General features: G+C 38.7%; 1 protein-coding gene across 5 annotated transcripts in view; it reads left to right on the top strand.

Moving 5' to 3' along the window:
* LOC121632606 (rho GTPase-activating protein 44-like) overlaps positions 1-17,450 on the top strand; it is a 106,383-nt gene extending 88,933 nt beyond the window's left edge. Inside the window, exons 14-22 of one of the 5 annotated variants that reach the window (XM_041974242.1) lie at positions 469-582; positions 1,468-1,559; positions 1,678-1,858; positions 5,464-5,481; positions 7,123-7,314; positions 9,451-9,566; positions 11,193-11,576; positions 13,492-13,545; positions 15,018-15,105. In XM_041974242.1, the coding sequence (XP_041830176.1) occupies positions 469-582; positions 1,468-1,559; positions 1,678-1,858; positions 5,464-5,481; positions 7,123-7,314; positions 9,451-9,566; positions 11,193-11,576; positions 13,492-13,499 (1,105 nt within the window). In that variant the 3' untranslated portion in view covers positions 13,500-13,545; positions 15,018-15,105. Of the gene's footprint in view, positions 1-468; positions 583-1,467; positions 1,560-1,677; positions 1,859-5,463; positions 5,482-7,122; positions 7,315-9,450; positions 9,567-11,192; positions 11,577-13,491; positions 13,546-15,017 lie in introns of all 5 variants that reach the window. The other 4 variants (XM_041974239.1, XM_041974241.1, XM_041974243.1 and 1 more) reach the window with 4 other exon arrangements.
* The last annotated feature ends 2,342 nt before the right edge of the window (positions 17,451-19,792 follow it).

Below are 19,792 nucleotides of genomic sequence, written 5' to 3'. Positions count from 1 at the left end.
TGCTGACTTTGAATAAAAGTATATTTAGCACTGAAGGCTGTAAATTAGAACAGTCTCTTTGGTTACTTGACAAAAAAAAGACGCAAACGCAAAGAACTACAGTTTTAGTCTTTACTGAAACACATCCACGGGTGTTTTTCTATTTTCTGGGAGAATACAGCAGTATATTGTTTGTTTTACATGTTTATTTCAGTGTTATTTTTAGAATTAAGCCCAAGATCACCAATTTATCTGACAGTTATATTCAATCTGAAAACAACAGCAACAAAAAATATAATTAACTCAGTTTTTTTGGTTAGTTTCCTGCCCTAGGTGTTTAAACAGGTCAGCTGATTACCTTAGTAATAAGTAGTCAAAAACCATACCAGGTTTTTATGGATTTACTGTAAATCACTTTAGACAAAATCTATAAATGATTGAAATCCAAAGCAACATTTTCCTATACTGAACTGTTTTCTGTATTAACAGGTATTTGATCAAATTCCTCTCCAAACTGACTGAATACCAGGACGTGAACAAGATGACGCCTGGAAATATTGCCATCGTCCTCGGACCCAACCTTCTGTGGACTCACAATGAAGGGTGAGATAGCAGAGACATGCATATGGTAGTTTATCAGCTTATCAACATGCTGCAGACTTTATGCAATACGCTCCAGCCCTGGCCTCTTGTCCAAATGTGCTCGCTTTGAGGCTTTGAAATAGCATTTCATAAATTAAAGGGCAGCATCACAGCAGCTACACCCACTTCTTATACACAGTTGATGGGTTTACTTTTAAAATTTCTCAAAAGCACATTCAAAAAGAGTTAAATCAATATAAATGAAAGCAACTTGCGTAGGATTCAATACACTTATGTAATAAAACTAATATCTGTCCAACAGCAGCCCAAATCAACAGAAATTTGTAGAGGTTGTAGTGCTTAAACATCAGAGAATTACAATAGTCCATAGGAGATGTATGCATGAATGAGAATTTTTCTTTAGTTTCACTATGTTTTGCAGGTTTTATCTTGTTCTCCTTCTGTTCAGCTCTGAAATCAGTTTTCATGCATAAAATGAGTGACTGAGGCAGAAAAGATTCTGCAGGGATTCTCTCATCTCAACTCATTTCCCTTTCCTCATATTCCTCAATGGAAAACTTGAGCCAATAATAAGAAGAAAAAGGCCACAGACTCAAGGCTTCAGGCACATTTTCAGACAGCTACTCATAAAACAGAATATTCAACACAATGATGACGAAGCAGACTGAGGGAGGAAACCAGCATCATATCTTGGTGTAAATCTTACAGACTCTTCAGAACTTCATCAATTTTAATTACCATTTTAATAGCCCACATATCCAAAATGATTTTCATTTTCTAATTTTAATGTTTCTGTGATATCTTGAAGATGTGTAAGTCATCCCGACTTTTCCTCAACACAATAATCCATCATAAAAAAGCCCGTCTCCTTTCTGTCCGCTGCAGCAACATCACAGAGATGATGACGACTGTTTCCCTGCAGATCGTCGGCATCATCGAGCCCATCATCCAGCACGCCGACTGGTTCTTCCCTGGAGGTGAGGACTGATAATATAGGACAAAACAGACATAAGCCTTACTTGTGACCTTATTATTGCACATCTAGAAATGACAGATTTAAGGATTAAGAGACTGTGTGTCATCTTTCTTTCTTAGAAATAGAGTTCAACGTCACAGGAAACTATGGTAGCCCTGTCCACACCAACCACAACGCCAACTACAGCTTGATGCCATCTCCAGATATGGATCAGATAGATCGCAGGCAGAGCGACCAGAGCCGACGGCCACTGAGCGTCGCAACAGACAACATGATGCTGGAGTTCTATAAGAAAGACGGGTATGGCTTTGCTTTATATCAGCCAAATCAGTCGGTGTGACTATTTGTAGAGCCCTTTTCTTACTAACTGGATGTAGAAGAATAAAATACAAATCAAAAAGGCTAAAACAAAAATAGAAAAAACAACAACAAATCCCACCCCATAGATGGTATTTTGAACAACATTCAGAGCTGCCAAATATCAAGAAAAGTTGTGTGAAATTATAAAACAAGCTAAGACTGAATGTGGATAATCAAAGAACTAAGAGGATTGATTTGGTAGGTTTGACAGTGTTGCTTTCATCAGTATAGCATCAGCAAGGGGATACCAGGATCCTGATGATTTTCTAAGACTTAGGGAGAATGGGAAGAATCTTTGAGGTTTAGTGTTTTAGTCTAGTCTAGCCAGATCTGTTTCTGCACCCATGTGTCAGCGCTGGAGAATGTTCTGGATCTTTGGATCGAAGAGATTTATATTCTCTAAACAGTTTATAGATTTATTCTGAGCCTAAACTGTTCTGGGATTTGTAGACTATCAGCAAGATTTTAAAATCTATCTGGAAACCAGTGTAAAGATTTTAAAACTGGTGTGTGTTCAGATCTCTTAGTCGTGGTTTAAGACCAGCAGTAGCATCTTGATGAGCTGTTTAATGCTCTTTTTGGGAAGTCCAGTTAAAAGACCATTACAGTAATCCAGTCAACTGGAGATGAACGCATGGATTAAAATACACAAGCAAGAATGCTTAAGGCACTTCTACATCAAGCTGACAATCAGCTGTTTATGTAATGACCTTTATGTAAGTGTTGCTTCTTTAAAGTATTTATCCATGCCATCTTCTTCTGCACTGCAACGTCATGTCCTATTGAGTGATTATGGATGTGGTGGTGCGTTTAAGGGTTGTCTTTTTTCCCAAGCACCTGTGACATGAGGAGACAGTCGGGGGACTTTGTGCTGCAGCTTTTTCTTAAAGACAGTTTAGCTAATAAAACTCTGTGAGATGGCAAAGGTGAGCATTTTATTTACAAATGTTTACATGAATTTAACAAATTATCCAGACATTATCAAATTTTTGTTGGATGCAAATCTTCCTAGACGTTTTTAGCATGAAGGTTGCAAACCTGAGAAAGTTTCCAAAAAGGTTTTTTTTTTTTTTCCTTTTACATGTAGTAAAAAAAAGTTTAAAGTTTGACTGCCTCCTGTCACTTGTGAAGTCAGATCATAAAAATTCCCTTCACAGGTTTAAGGTAAAGATGTCCTCTGTAAAGATGGTTCACTCTGAGATAAGCAGAAAGGCTGCAGACTCACTCTGTATCACCTGCCTTTAAGCTTTCACCCCAGTGAGACGACTGAAAGTGAGAAAAAGGAAGACATAAAGGGAGCTGACATTTAGCCTGTGAAATAAGCAATCTGACAATCCTTAAGCGGAGGAGGAGGATTAGTGGAAAACCAGTCATTTGCTCTCTTTCTCTTTCACTGTCTGTCTCTGAGTGTCTTTCTCTAATGCTTCATATACTCGTGGTCTTATCAAGCCCAACGTTGAGGCTGAGCTCTGCATCCTGGGGACCACAAGTAGCCGAGCTAATTAAACCTGGACTGAGAGGGTTTGATCAATAGAGCTCAGCTTTCAGTAGAAGTACACTCCTCACCAGCAGTGCGGGGCTTTGAAACAGAGGTGAAATGAAGGCGACACGCTCGGCTGCCAAAAGAGTTATGGATTCTAATTTTAAATCTATGGATTATAGTCCATCACAAGATGATTGATGCTCGGATTGAAAACTGTGAAGATCCCCATTACCAAATGTTAGGAGTAAAAACTGTTTTCCCTGCACTGCTATATTATTCCATGGCCATCTCTTGTGGATGATACCAGTTAAATAATATAGCTCGCTTGTTTCAGCACCAATTCAGTGGAAGTAAATGAAGCAGCCTCGGTGCCTCCACCTATAAATCCAAACAAGGACACTTTGAAGCAGCATGTTATTACCACGTCTGTTTTAACACAAACTGTGATGTTTTTCTGAGATTATCTATGTTTATGTTTAAAAACATGGCAGACATACGTAGCATTTCAGCATAATGAGCTGCTGGGCCATGCCAACGTACTGTCAAACATGACCAACTGTCTTTCTTTTTGAGAGAAGCTTGTTAGGAATAAACAATGGTTACAGCTTAGCATCATATGTTAAATTAGATTTTTGTGGCACTCCTACAAAGAAACCACTACTGTGTAGGACCAGGACAAAGAAAGCCGCTTCTTGAGACTAAAAATCTTAGCTTATATGTAATTTTTGGTTACAGCTGAAGCATTTTTGTGATATTTTTGAAGATGAACCAATTATTTGAGCTTTTTTTTCGTTAGTCATATGGTATGAGCAGAAGAGATTTACAAATTTGTAAATTTTTCAATGTGAAGCACAGTGGAGGAACTGTAATGGTAAATATGGCTTGAGGTCAGTGAGACCAGAACAAAGACAAAAACTAAACACAACTCTAGGCTCTGACAGAGAAGCAGAGCGATGCAGCTCTTCTGTCCATCATAGACACTTAAACAGAGTTTAGATAATTTGAGATGTGCTGGATTGCAGGGTGAAGGAAAGCAGCCAACAACTGCACATCATAGAGCCCCATGAGGCAGAAAGAGTAAAAGGCAGAACTGGGATACTCTGAAGAATGTAAATTATGTCTATTTCTGCTACTTAATAGCTTTACGGTCCTGGTTTTTATTTGAAATGTTTATTTTTTTAATGAATGAAAACAAAGAAAAACATCAAATCAGTAAATGCAGTTAAAGTTGTACCTTAACTTTTGGAGAATTTATTCTAAGGCTGCACGGTGGTGTGGTGGTTAGCATTGCAGCCTTATAGCAAGAAGTTCACTGGTTCGAGCCTCGGCTGGGGGGAGGTTTGAAGCTGGGGGTGACGGCCTTTCTGTGTGGAGTTTGCATGTATGTGTGGGTTCTCTGCGAGTTCTCTAGCTTCCTCCCACCATCCAAAGGCATGCATGTTAGGTTAACTGGTGACTCTAAATTCTCTGTAGTGAGTGTGTATGTGAATGGTTGTTTGTCCCTATCTGTGTTGGCACTGCGATGGACAGGTGATCTGTCTAGGGTGTATCCTGCTTCTCACCTGCTAGGTCCCAGCTTACCCGTGACCCGTAATGCACTAAGCAGTAGATAATGGATGAATGAATTTGTTTCAATGTACTGTGAATTTAAAATGAAATACACCAGTATATCTGCTAGAAGCCATACTTTAGAGTCACTGCAGCTTCAGGGGTCCTGTTGCGTTTTCTTTTATTTTGGGGGGGAGGGATTATGTCGTATCCATTTGGGAAACCTTGACCTAATTAGAGTTAAATAGAGCAGTCTTCTTCTCTCTGGGTTTGATGTCATTGAAACACTTCAGGGAGACCATATTTCTCCCCCTCATTACATTCAGCATGACTTTCCTTCTTGCAGCCCATGTTTGGCCCCTCCCTCTAAACCCCTCCATCTTGGCTCTAAAAAGTTTATACTGCTAAATGAGCTATGAGTTGATGAAGACATAGTTAACAGTCCACAATCATATTGTCTTTCATCGTCTCTGCTCCTGTCCTTACTGTGCTTGTCTCTTCTTTAACAATGCAGCATTAGGAAGATACAAAGGTACAGTATCGCTTCTTTTCTTCTTATCTTGGATTAAGATATCATCTTATCAGCTTGTTTATTTCTGCTGAATGTTGAAAAGAGCTGTCAGTTACCTGTGGTGTGTGTGTCTCTCTGTGTGTGTGTGTGTGTGTGTGTGTGTGTTTATTCATTGTATATGCAGTTACACACATTCGGACTCCTGTAGTTCAATGTCTCAACAGAGTGGGAGTATACTGTAAATGGGTACATAAACAATGCAGGCCTTTTTCTCAGTGTTTACAGAGAGGCATTTTTACAGACTTGTTCAGCCTGTGACAACAATAGCTTCTTTCAGCTTAACTGACAACAAAGCGAAGCAGGTTTTTCTTGTCGTGATAAAGAGATAAAGGTCATTTTTATCATGGAAATGACTCCATGTTCAGCTCTTCTACACCAGCTGGGGATGTTATTGTCAGACACTAATCAGAATTAGTTGATATTCAAGATGTAGAGTGAAGAACAATATTATATTATATCATATCATATTATATTATATTATATTATATTATAGTGCTCATTTGTACTAAGGCTGCTGCGCTCATGGCTACAAGAGTAAGCACAGTTATCTTTTTCTTGACATAAACTCATATTTACTGACCATATCATCTCATATGGAGCTTCTGAAACTGACAGCAACAGATTATGGGCAAAAAGAGACAAAATTTCACCTTTTGTTTCACAGCTGGTAGCTCAGACTGCTGTGAGCCATCCCTTCATCTTGTAGTTCCAGGCTTCCCTCCTGTGAACAAGTGCTCTGCGCCCCCCAGAGGATAGTCATACTACAGCTAGAAATGAGAAAGAATAGTGCTGACGTGTTTTAGAGGGTTTAGCCACATTAAAAACTGCTTTAACATGTGTATTTTTTTCAGTGTGTGTGTGTGTGTGTGTGTGTGTGTGTGTGTGTGTGTGTGTGTGTGTGTGTGTGTGTGTGTGTAAAAATGGCATTCGTGACATGATCCAAAAACTTTAGAAAGATGGTGGCCATAGAGACAAATATTACAGGCCCAGCACGTCCACCATTATACTGCCAAACGTGGTGTTTTGACACATTTTACACAGCAAATGAGTGTTTATTAATAACGTTTTGGAGGTGCCAGCAGATTAATTTATTGCCTTAGGTTGGAGCAGTCGGCTGTTATGCCAGTTTTTATGCCAAACTACACTGCAAATGTTGATGTTATCTGTTACGTGTGTATTTTTCCTGCTACGATCCAACAAAATGTCAACACATCTGTTTTGACCGAAACTATTTACCATTTCATCTCACTCATACATCACTGTCATGCAGGAGAATGTGTAATAGAGAATAAAATGATGACTTAAGCATGTTAAATCCATGTAACGGAGGGTGTACATGCTGTTGGACGTTTTATGTGCTGGATTGTGATACTACAAGTCTGTTTGGGAGGAGAGAAATGACCCCACTTGTTGATCTGGGGTCAGGCTTTGTAAACATAGTAGACGATAGACAGGAAAGCTGAGCTCTTAGCAGCACTCCACCCCTGACGCTGTGTTTTGGGTGTGGAAACCTGACCCCCACCCAATACTCTCCCTTGAACCACATAAACACTCACACACCTCCTTTGACTTCATTGGCTATGCATCTCTGTCCCACTGCAGCATGGGTGTCAAGGTGATGGACACCTCTTGGGTATCACGCAGGGGCTCGTCGTCTTCGCGTAAAACTTCCTCCACGCCACCGAGCGTGCACCCCCCTACCCCGCCCGCTGACGCGCTCATCCCCGAGCAGCATGGGGATTTCTATGCCTTCCCCTCCCCCACCCCTCCTCCCACTAGCAGCGACCGAGCCAGGTAAGGCTGTTGTGCCCCATCCTCCTGTTTTACTCCCCCATACCTCCTCCACACAAACACACTCCCCAGCTGCTGCTGCTGCTCCCTCCTGCGCCCGCCAGTTTACTCCAGAACAACGCTGTGTGCCCTTTTTACCCCCAGTTTCTTTATTCTGTCGTTCATCTCTCTTCTCTGTGTTAACCCTGGTGTCTCGCCCATGATGAAGCATGTTATTGCAAACTTTGTGATTACTCTTTAAGTCTCTGTTAAAGCATTTTCTCTCAGTTTCTAGAGTCATGTGGGGAGTTCATTTTCTGGTTTCTGTGGGACAAGTGAAGAGATCTTCTATTTTGGATTTGTTTATTAAACTAAATGACGAGTGAAAGTTGAGAAAACGTTATCCTTATCTCAATAGTGTATATTCATTGCTGCATGTGCATGGATTTCATATCTCTTATTTTTTGCCATCAGTCCGAGCCTCATTAGCAACATAACAGTCCATTGTCGCAAAGCCCTGCAATGGATGAGGTGACTTTCTCTTTAATTTCATTCTATGAAATTCTTATCTATTCTTTATTTTCTTTGCCGTTCCCCTTGGAGTCTTCTCTTCTCCTATCTTACTTTGATTAATATTCACCTGATGTCCTCCTTTTTAATCAGCCAAATTTAAACTTACAGCTCAAACATCCCAGTCCTCTTTACCTCCTGAAATTTTTAAATTCATCCACTTTAACAGCTCAGTTTTCAAGAAACACTGACATTTTTATCATTGCAGCTCTGATGATGCATCCTCCAATTGGTCGGACTCCTGTTACGTCTATCCCTCCCCAGAGGAGGAGAGGCCACCCCCTCCTTACCCCTCTTCTTCTTCCTCCTCTTCTTCCTCTTCTTGCTCTTCCAACTCGCTACCTCACCATCATTTCTACACCCGATCACTTCTGAGTATGCGTCCCGTCGCTCCCACTCCCGAATCTGTGCCCCCTGGCCCGTCCCCTCCCCCACGCCTCTCTGGCTACAGCCCACCCCCACTCCCCCACTCCCTAAGCCCATCCCCTCAGCAGCTTGATGTCAACTCCAACCCCAAACCAAACTCCCTGCACCTGCCTAAACAGGGCTCCCTGTCTGACACTCCGCATGCGCCCCCGTGCGAAACAAATGGCTCTACCCTGTACATCAAACCCCCGCTCGTTCTTACCCGACACGATCTCTTCCTGGGCTCCCCCAAACCTCCCAACACCCCTCTTTCTGCTCCCCCTCCATGGGCAGCCTGTGCCTGTAGCCGGGAGAGAGGAGCCAAGTTGAAGAGGTAAAGATGCTCGCTCTACTCGCTCGTACTTCTAACACTACTCACACATACATGCCGAGAGGCCCCCGCAGGGACAAAGAAGCACGACAGAGGAATGGTTTGAGAAGGGGTTGGAGGGGTTAATTAAGATACTTTCACCGGCACCAAGCAATTATCTGTCCGTTAAGTCACTTGTTTTGCACCCATCAATCATGAAAATCAATATTACTTTGGATCCATTATCAAATCCATTTTTAATTTAATAGCCATGTTTGGAAATTCCATATCTTTCCATGTTGCCAGGATTTTCAGGAAGCGGTTGCCAGGCAACAAAGGAAATTTAAAGCTTCCATTGAATACGATCACAAAAGTAGGCGTTAATGAGTCATACCAGTGAGCCCAGTCAGCCCTGCAAGATGAGGCCTCTAATATGAGCACAAGCAAAACAACATGGACAGAAACATCTGCTGGCAAAGTTATCAAGTGAGATATGGGAGGAATTCCCAAAGATGCTCATCCACATGGCTCCACCTCAGCTTTAAATCCTGGCTGCATCAACCATGCGTGACTCTTCATCTTCTGAAAGTAAAAGTGCACTGAAGTGCAGCCGAGGACTGTCATGCAGTCAGAGCATAAACTGCTTATGCTCTGACCTTCACATCCTCCTCACACTGGCATTCTGCCTGCACTCCGATAAAAGAGTGAGAAAAATCCATTAAGCCATCAGGGTTTATTTGAGTTTTCTGAACTGCTTCTCTTGTACTGTTGACATTGAACTATGGGTGCTCTCATTATTTCAGAGGTTCGGGGTATTCTTAAAGATTGCATGATGTCACACAAGTGTGTTTATTCCCCCTCTCTTCTCTCCGCAGTACTCTAAAAAACAAGGAGCTGTCTCCAGTGATCGGACAGAAGGGACTCCAGGGAACAATGACCTCTAGTGGACAGTCTCCACATCCTGAGCACAGCCCACACAGCCTGCGGAGAGGTGAAACACCTGTGGCTCACCCGAACATTATGGAACAATAGGAGTGCCACAAAATAAGAAAATAAATTAGGAAATATAGAGACAAACAAATAAAACAATGAATAAAGACATAAATAAATAAGGAAATATAAATGCAAATAAACAAATTAGGAAATATTTCACACATAACTAATTTTAAAAAAGCAGTACTTGTGCCAGTGAGAGATTCATCTGTGAAACAGCTTAGTGATCAAAAAACATAAAGAAATTAATGAAAACTGTACTTAGAGATTGTTCAGTTGCAGTAGACGCTCACCGGTCAAAAGTTGGAATGAAGTTGGAGGGAGTTATAGGTGGTACGCCTTCTCAGCCTGGACAAGAAACCCCACCCAAAAGCAGACGATTGACAGCTTGGACCATCATAGAATAAGAAAAGTAATACAGAAAAAAATAAACAAACAATTAAGGAAAATAAACAAATAAAAAATTTTAAAAGTGTGAATAAAATAATTAGAAAAAAAAATAAAGGAAAAAATATGAAGAAATATATGAAAAAGAAGATAGGAATTTGAACACAATTAAATAAGTATTTCTTAAAATAGGTATTGAAATAAATCAAATAAATAAATAAATGTAAAAATAAAATACAGGGCTTAGATGTAATAATTTAAAAAATTAATTAAATTAAAATTAAATAAAAAAAAAAGTCTTGTATTACTTAAGAAAAGTAATTATTCACTATTATTGCTCATATATTGAAAAAAAATCTATTAGTTTATTTTTGATATGCAAGAAATGGTTTTATTTCCATTAATATTGAGATTTAATGTTTAATCTTTCTCTGTACAACATAATTTAATTAATGTTTCAACTGTCAGTGCTGAGAAAAATTGAAAGAAAATGTTATCTTCAATCCTATTGTTGTTCCTTCTTAAATTACCTCAGTCTGCCTTCGATTCAGAGGACAGAGGGTTGTTGTTTGTTCTAAAGACCATTTAGAGAAATATAGATTTTCATTCCTAGGCTGAAGATAAATATGACTTTATTTGAGAGCTGTTTGAATATAAGGTTTAAAGGACACATGCTATGGCTTTCTTCGTAGTTTGACACAATTACCTGAAATCTTAATCGTAAATCTGTTCACTCTGGTTCAAAGTGCCACAAAGAGAAGAGACAGCGGTTCTTCTTTTTTTAACCATTAATTGACAGCTTTTCAGTTTAAGTCTGCAAAGTGACCTATTTACTTCATTCCATCTTTCTCCTATACTGTATGAGCCTTTTCTGAGATTAGCACCGCTCAGTAACTATTAAAGCACATTATTAATGTCTGACTCATTACCCAAACCAGGCAAACTGATAGAGAAATTCTTGACTGACAATTTCATCCTTAAATATTTACATTCCAAGTTTGTCCACAGATACTTACTATTAATCTACTTTTAGGCACAATCTTCTTATATAAATCAGGGAAAAGTTTTGTAGTTGTGCTGTCCTAATTAAATTAACAAATAAATACATCTTTTAAAATAATGAATTTTCATGTCCCAATTCAGCAAAAGAAAATTATGTCACTAAGAAAAGAAAGGTTTTTATGAAAAGTTCTGTATCATGACACAGCTCTAATTCCACTTGTTGGTTTCTCTGCAGCAAAGAAGCTGGCCCCAATCCCACCTAAAGGCCCGTACTGCCAAACAGGAGCAATGTCCGACCAGTCCACAGGTCAGCCGTCTCCAGTCAGCCTGTCGCCCACTCCTCCCAGCACCCCCTCCCCTTATGGCTTCAGCTACCCACAGGGATACGCCACCATCGGCTCTCCAGGTCAGACCCAGACAGCGACCACCCCATCCCTGTCCTCTCCACCCTCGCTGGCCGGTACTCTAACCAAGCCCAGACCAACCCCCAAACCGCCCCGACAGAGACCTAACTTGCCTCCACCTCAGCCCCCCTCCACACCCGGTACAAGTCCTCAGCCTCTGGAGCATTCTTCAGGTCTCCTGGATGGTTTGTCTCCTGGGGAAAGCATGTCCACAGGTAATACATCAATTGTATCTAAACTTTGTAGTTTAGATATTTCTGCCTTATCAGATTTTTTTATTCTACTTCACTTGTCTAATCTTTTTAATTACTGCTTACTCTAAGAAATGATGCTATACTTTGCATAAATGGTATGTTTTTAAGTTTACAAACGTTTTTATTCACAAGATACAAACTTTCAGATATGCACATTCAGCAAAACCCACCATCCCAGGAAACCCAAACAGGTCATGTTGGATTTTGCTGATAAAAACATTTCTAGTTTTTAATTAGTTTTCAAGCAAAAACACCTTCATATGTCACAGTAACAAAATGTTATACTTTATGCTCAGTGGCTGATTGAAGTAAAGCACACTTTTGTCATTAACTTTGATGCATTTTTCATCTATTAAATACAAAAGACACACAGATAAGTGCATATTATGTGTAATGCTTCAAGTATGTCAAGGCTATCATGTATTAGACTTTAAACATGCTTAAACCAGTGGTTTACACAGAATTGGGAACTTCAAATCTTGGTATATCACACAGAGCAGGCAAAGTATTCACTAGGATATATATATATATATACTATATTTTAAACCTCAATACAGCTGCAAACAAAAACACAAAAACGTGAAGAAACATAGCATCTGTTGATGTTGTGATTATCTCAAATAATCACAATCATTTTACTTAACTAGGTTAGCTTAGGACAGGATAGGATAGGATAGGATAGGTTAGGTTAGCTTAGCTTAGCTTAGCTTTAGCTTTAGCTTTATTAATCGCAAAAGAGGAAATTGGGTGCCATGAAATCACATGCAATACAAATAGAAACAAATAATAAAAACACTCAGTTATTACTACCACCAACAATGTGGCATTAGCAAAACAAGCTTTTTGCCAACTGCCTGGAAACAAACAACAGAAGAACACTTTACTATTACTTGGCATAATGTGTGTGTCTCTGTGAGATTGGATGCTAATGCAATACAAATGTAAGATACATGCAGAGATGAAAATGACAACCAGCTAAAAGTTCTGTGCAGAATCTCTTCAAGAAAGTAATTGAGAATTAGGTCTGTGCACTCTTTGCAGCTAAAGCTAGCAAGTCATCAGTCTAACCATTACTATGCAGTCATTTGAGAGTGGAGCATCCAACAGAAGATCCATCCTCTGTAGACTTATTCAGTCCAGATGCGAACAGTCTAAGTCTTGCAGTTTAACATAGAAACATAATTGACACTTATTTGCATTTTCACACAAAGCATTAAAGTTTTGCAAACAATAAACCTGTGTTTATACTCCAAAATGATTCAGTCCAAATTTGAGGAGTCTTAAGTCTTGTAGTTTTTTAAACAGGATCTGGTCTAATGTGATCCAGATACCACAAAACACACCATAAAAAAACCTTTTTTGCATTTTCACACATACAATAATGGTTTTATGAATAAAAAAGTCACTCTGGTAATTCATTTATGTCATTTGTAAAATAATTTATAAAGATTTGAACTGTGTTAGTAGTTTTTTTAACAGCACCTGGTCAAACATGATCAAGGTCCTAAATTGTGTCCAAGATCAGAAACTCTGAATTGGAAGCAAACTTCAGCAATGCTAATAACATGGTGTTAGCTGACACCAAACACTCACTGGGTCTTTATTTTCTCAGTGCTTTTAACTAGTAATTTTGCTTTAAATTCCCATCCTTATTGAAAAGCAAACCTTATACTTAGCAGTTTCCAGAAAGTGATGAATTAAAGGTGATTTGATGCATTTTGTGACAAACTACACTGAAAACAGTAATAATTTTCATGTTGTGGAACTTAATATTCTGTTCTTGTATTTATTTTTCTGAACATCACCAGCAGGTTTGTAATTATGTTGATTGTTTAATTTTTCCTTTTGTCAACTTATCTTACTGTCTCACTTACAGCAGTATGAGGCGGAAGGTTCAGTGTGATTCTAAGTGTGAGAGGGACTTTTTAGGGTAAGCAGGAGTTCCTGTGCTGAAGCCTTACCTCCACCTCCCTATCCCTGTATCCCCTCTGCCATCTCAGCCAAACATGGAGCCGCCTGACAACACACAACAGGGTTAAGCTGCCAGTAGACGCAGATCCTGGATCTGATTCCCTGCTTATCATCATGCATCTATCAACATACTGTTCAGACCACCTTTAACATGTTTTTTTGGCATTTGCATGGTGGCTGAGACTGATGCATGGCTTTTATGGGCACATTTGCCAGGCTGTGCGGTCTGAACTCTGCAGGGCAGATGACACAAAACTTTTCTGCCTTTAGGAGTCCCACCCACAATGCCTTGCGGCAGCTGCCCCTCCAGCTTTGGCATTCAGTGCCCTATAAACCTTCACACCCCCAATCCACCACACTACACTGTGCCTCACTGCCCTTCAGTGGACACACTTCCTGTCTGTGCCAGTTTTCCATCACTTGTTTCACTGTGGACGTCATCATTCTCACAGAAGAATCAAAGAAGCACATGTTGAAATCAAACTAAGGGTCAATATGTTAGTTTATACACCAGTATAACTAACAGCATTGATCATTGTGTTTATTGATATGTGTTCATTTTTCAAAATTATGTTCGTATCAGGTAAGAATGAGGGTTGCACAGCACTGACTGCCGATATACAGTATATATTTGTTCTTTTAAATTTCTGCTCATAATAGCATTTTTCATTCATTCCAAGGATTGTTTGTTTTTAATAGAAATAATCGTCTCAGTAATTACAGAAATAACCTTGTGATGTAATAATGGTTTAAGTTTTGCTCAAATCATGAAATTGCCACATGCACTGTTTGGCCTTAAATACATATTTAGACATTGTTGTGACCTTATTTCTTACTTTTGGTCCATTGTCCTGATTTCAGCCCATTAGTGCAAATAAATGTACTGGTCTGTGATGATCTGGAACAGCAGCTATGTTTACATGCACGGCGTTATTCTATTGAATCAAACCAATGTGTGCTTAAATGACATATCAATGGAATGTACACCAGCATACTATGCTTTATTATTTAGAATAAGGTGAATAGCTGGAATAATGCTGTGCATGTAAACTGTCTGTGATCAGCTAACACCAGTTTTGGACCTCAGTATTGAGGCTCAGCAGAAGCAAATGTTCAACATCTGGTGAAAAACCTTGAGCTAACAGAGGGGAGGCTGTTAAAGCAGCAAATTAATGCCTCTTCTTTTGGAAGATGCTGCCCCCTTGCAATATACTTTTTGTATATCGTGCTGCCCTGTCATGCTTTTTTTCCCCTCTATCTTTATTCATACAGCCATTGTTTGGACTTGTGATACTCATGTGATGTGTAACATCCACCAGCACCGACATTGAATGATCTGTTATATTCTGCATCTTTATTTTTTACCCAAGATAACACTTGGGATTGTTTTTCTTCTCTGCTCATCCTTTTCTATTCTTTCTGCTCTGCCAGATTCACTCTGCAACTTGGACATCCCTATCATCGACATGGAACTGGACGGCATTTTTGACTTGACCCACATCTCCCCCTTCAGGAACTCAGTGGCCCTGCTCAACTCCACCAACAGCAGGGCAGACTCCGACGATGAGTCTGAGAGCACAGTGCTATGACGCCGCTGAGTTCCTGTGTTGGCTGTTTGAATCAAACACAACACCACTGCTGCACCGTCTCTCTCATTCGTCGGCTTTCCCCTCGCTCCTGCTGCATCTCTTTAGCCTCAACGACCGCTCTGGATCTCCTCATCTCACCTCACCTGTACTCGATCCAGAGGGGCCGACGTGTAAAAACTAGCGCCTCTGCACAGAAATATAAAAAATATGGAGAACACACATACAAGGTGACTTTTTATCAGATGCGCCTATTTACATTTTTACTTTGGCTGATTATTTAGTCCTTTTTTTAAGTTTTCTATTTCTTTTTGCCTTATTTGATTCACCTGCAATATTGCCTTTAACGTCACACACAAGACTGGAAACAGGCCGGTGCCGCTGCTGCATCTCATGAGTGAACTTCAGAAGAAACCAAGAACACAGTATTGTGCATCTACCTGGTCAACTTGTCTTCTTTCTCTCATCGCTGAACTCCCATTACCACTTGCTCCTTCACTCCTTCACTCCTCAGGGGTTGTTTGTTTCATTTCTCACCGAGCGTTCACTGTGAGTGTGCCAGGATGTTTTTTTAGGAAAGTGTGTGTGTTTTTTGCTAGTGTGTGGTGTGTTAATTAACGTGGTAATCATTCTCTATGATGTTGCACTGTTGGTGTTGTGGAGCAAAACCAGGAATGCATGTTTTAGACATTTAGGAGAACAACAACAAGATGACGCATCGGTTCAAAGCTCAATCACACTGTTCTCTAAACTCACATAGCAGTCAGTAAGGATATCAGCCCACCGCTTATTTATTGTTTCTACTGTACATTGTCAGAGTATATGATATGATTTACTATATAAATCCAACCAGATCATATTTTTTATCCACAGGAGAGTTATAAAGAGACCGTTTCTTCTATAGCTTAAGCTGTCAGGGAGCTATGAAATATATACAATGCATACTAAAGTTTATGAAACATCCAGGAAGATTAAAATGAAAAAGTCCATGTAATTATTCATCATTGTTTTTGGCATTAAGCCAGAATTTTTTCATTTTTCTTTGTCAAGTTATGAGACATTAAGAGGAAGAAAAAGATGTATAAGCTTGATAATATGAACCCTGCAGAGCATAACTATATTTATTTTGAGCGTGAGCTCAGATTGGTTAGCTGTTATGCAGTTATTTTACAAACCTTCTTTCCAGAAAGGTTTGGGAATTTTCTAAAATGCAATAAAAACTTGAAGCTGTTCATTAAATTTGTTTAAACCTTCTTTTGACTGACACAAGTCCAAAGCAATTATTTTTTAGTGTTTTCAGGAGCTTCATTCTGTTTATAAACTATAAACAAATTCAATATTTGATGACGCTGGTATACGTAAAAAAAACAAAAAAAACATACCTGGATAGAAAAAAGTTTGCCATTGTGATCCATCAACTTCCTCTAATGCCACTTACATCATGAGGATACTAATTGTCACAGTTTTACAGAGAAATCTCTTCTTGCTGAATTTAAGATTTCAGCAACTTAATAGTCTGTGGTTGTTGTCTGATTCCAAAACGTTTCACTAGGATACAGATGTGGACTGCAGGGAGGCCAGTTAAGCACACACACCCTGCTGATGGAAGTCGTGCAGAATGAGGTCTGATGTCCTGCTGAAACAATCACAGACCTCCTGAGAAAAGATGTCCAACATCCATTTCTGTATCAGTGATACCTTCACATAAAATTAATCATCCATGTCATGGAAACTAATAGACCATACCATCAGAGACGCTGTTTTTTTTTTTTTTTTGTTTTTTTTCAGCTTTCTCTGATAACAGTCTAGATGGTTTGTTTCATTCTCTACAATAGTTCTTTTCCAAAAGCAGCTGAAACATGGGCTCATCTGACCATAAAACATGTGTCCACCGACTCTGGCCATTTAAGATGACCTCATGTCTTAAGAACTTGACTGTGTCTGCATAGAATTGAAACATGGCTTCTTCCTCATGGAATACAATGTTCATGGTGGCTTGATGGTCTAATGATGGTCTCTCTTGCAGTGCTGCCTGAGGACTTAAAGCTGTTGACAGCATCGTCAACTTTTACTTCCTAAGATTTCCACCACAGACTCCCTGAATCTTTTCACATTATTCTGTATATATATATATATATATATAGTTATTATTATTATTATTTACTTATTATTTATTTAATAGAATAGATAGGCTGAGTTTGGCAAAAAGTGGTGAGCCCTGAGCTGTCCCTGCATAGAAAGACTAAGCCTTTGATGGGTGTTTCTTTTATACCCAATCCTGACACCCTCACCTTTGACCAATTAATTTCAATAACATCTTCCACAATGATGTTACTGTTTATTCTTTCATCTTTTCTGCCTTCATTTGCCACTGTACAAACTTTTTTTAGTCTCTTGCTTTTTACTCATTTATTTTTATTATATTTTATAAGTTGGTCTGTGAAGACACTGAAAAAAATTTCTTTGGACTTGTGTCTGTTAGATAAAGGTTCAAACTTGTTAACAAACTACAGATAAAGTTTTTACTAAATTTAAAAAACCCAGCTTTTTTGGAAATGACGTTTGTAATTAAATATGTAAAATAAAGTAAAACAAAAAAAAAAAGAAAAAAAAAAAACAACTATTTTCTGTTGTGGTACATTTCAGGCTCCATATGAGACGACCTTGTACAGACATATTACAGATAATCTTTGGTGAACATTCTCAGTGGATATTCATCCTGTCCAATCACAAAACAGAAAGAAAATTGACCAAAAAATGTGCTATATTTTTCTAAATAAGCACATTTTTCTCGACAGTGCTGGTATCATTTTCATATTTCAACACTAGTCCATAGGAAACTGTTCAATATGCTGATATTTTTGGTCTATATTAGTGATTAACAGGCAAGTGCAAAGATATGTCTATATGTGTTTATTTTATTGAGAGTATTTATACAGATATATTTCTGAGTACTTTTACTGGATTATGAGGGATTCTGATTGTTGACATTAAACACGAATCTCATCTGAGGTTTTAGAAAAAAAAAGTATTCTGACATGGGACCAGAACTTTTCTGCTGCCTCATCGAAACCTTTTCAGGAATTACAGGTTCAGTTTAAGAGGAAACTTGAAAATCAGTTAAACTGGAGTAATGAGGTTTGCGTACGAGAGCAGCAGTTCGTTATTTGCCTTGCGGAGGGGTTTGTCGTAACCTATCCAGATTGTAGGACCTTTGTTTGTCCGGAGAACATCCACTACACATGGCCTCAAAGTCACTGTGCTGCTCTGCCATCGTCTCTCTGTAAGTGCGATATTATCCATGGGACATTTGTAAATACTCTGTACATATTGTTCTGTACTATACTGACAGCAGAAAGATTCCGTTATATAATGATGATAAATAGATATATACGACTACTGTAATGAAAACTAAATGATAATAAACAATATAAGGTCATACTGTATATACATAATGTTGCTAGTTGTAGCACAATGTCACATTTACACAAAATAACATGGACAAATTGTAGTTTGCATTTTTTTTCTAATGGAAAAACAGCTGATTGTTTTTGTGTTGCAGAGTTTCCTGACCACATAAATAACCTGAACCCTGATTTTAGCTTTACAGTCAGAAAAAAAACAACAAAACACACCACTTTGGCTACATGATGCTGTGACATTTAATTGAGCATTTAAGATGTCTTGTGCATCATTTTATACATTTTCTGCCAAGGCTGATATTTCTGAATCAAATGAGGCAGAAGGAATATTTGTTGTTGAGAGTTTAAAGTGATTTTCAGTGGATTTGCACAATGTTTAACCTTTCAATGCAGCGATGAACCCATCATAGGATCCAGCAGGGTTTGAAAGGTTATATAGACTCTGCATGGAAACTGCTGCATTTCTTTTTTCATTATTAGATGGTAGATAACTAACCTCCTATGACTGACAAAGAAAAAACAAACAAAACAAAAAAAAAAAAACGCAGATGCACATTAGATTTTCGATATAAGGAAGGTACCAGAAAGTGGGAAAGTGTTTCAATAATATGGATTTTCTATTAGAAGAAACACTACAGAACTGCATTAGTTTAGAGGTAAATATTTCAGGCCTGGATTTTCTAATCTTAATGGGAGAACATGTGGATAATTTTCTGTCAAAAAGTCCACATTAAAGGGCTCGTTTTGCTTATTATCACAATGTTCTACAAAAGAAAGCAAATATACATGTTGAGTCTGAAACAGCTAAACATTTTTTAAATTTATTCATAGATGAACCATTCATCAAAACCTTGCTGTTCATTTCCTGTCCATCAAATAATCTTTTACTAAATCTAAACTATAACCCACTTAAATACTCTATAAATTTACATATTAAATGGGAAAACAATTGAGACCTGCAGGTCTGTTTTTACCTGTACAGTCTACAGATTACACTGTGGTGCATGCAGTCATTGCAGCCATATCCATTCTTTGTTTTTGTTTTATCTTTTTGCACAAGATTAAGTTCCAAATGATGGGGGCCAAAATTAAAAGGGAAAACATGTGATCTTTGAATCCTTCAGACTTTGTGTCAAATTGTAGTGATGCTGTGAAGGTCTCGTTAAAGGTTTGGAGTAAAGAGAAAATGCCTTTTTTG

This window comes from Melanotaenia boesemani, chromosome 21, assembly GCF_017639745.1.
Source record: "Melanotaenia boesemani isolate fMelBoe1 chromosome 21, fMelBoe1.pri, whole genome shotgun sequence".
Lineage (NCBI taxonomy): Eukaryota > Metazoa > Chordata > Actinopteri > Atheriniformes > Melanotaeniidae > Melanotaenia > Melanotaenia boesemani.
Note: the sequence above shows the minus strand (reverse complement) of the source record. Positions and strands in the feature narration are given on the sequence as shown.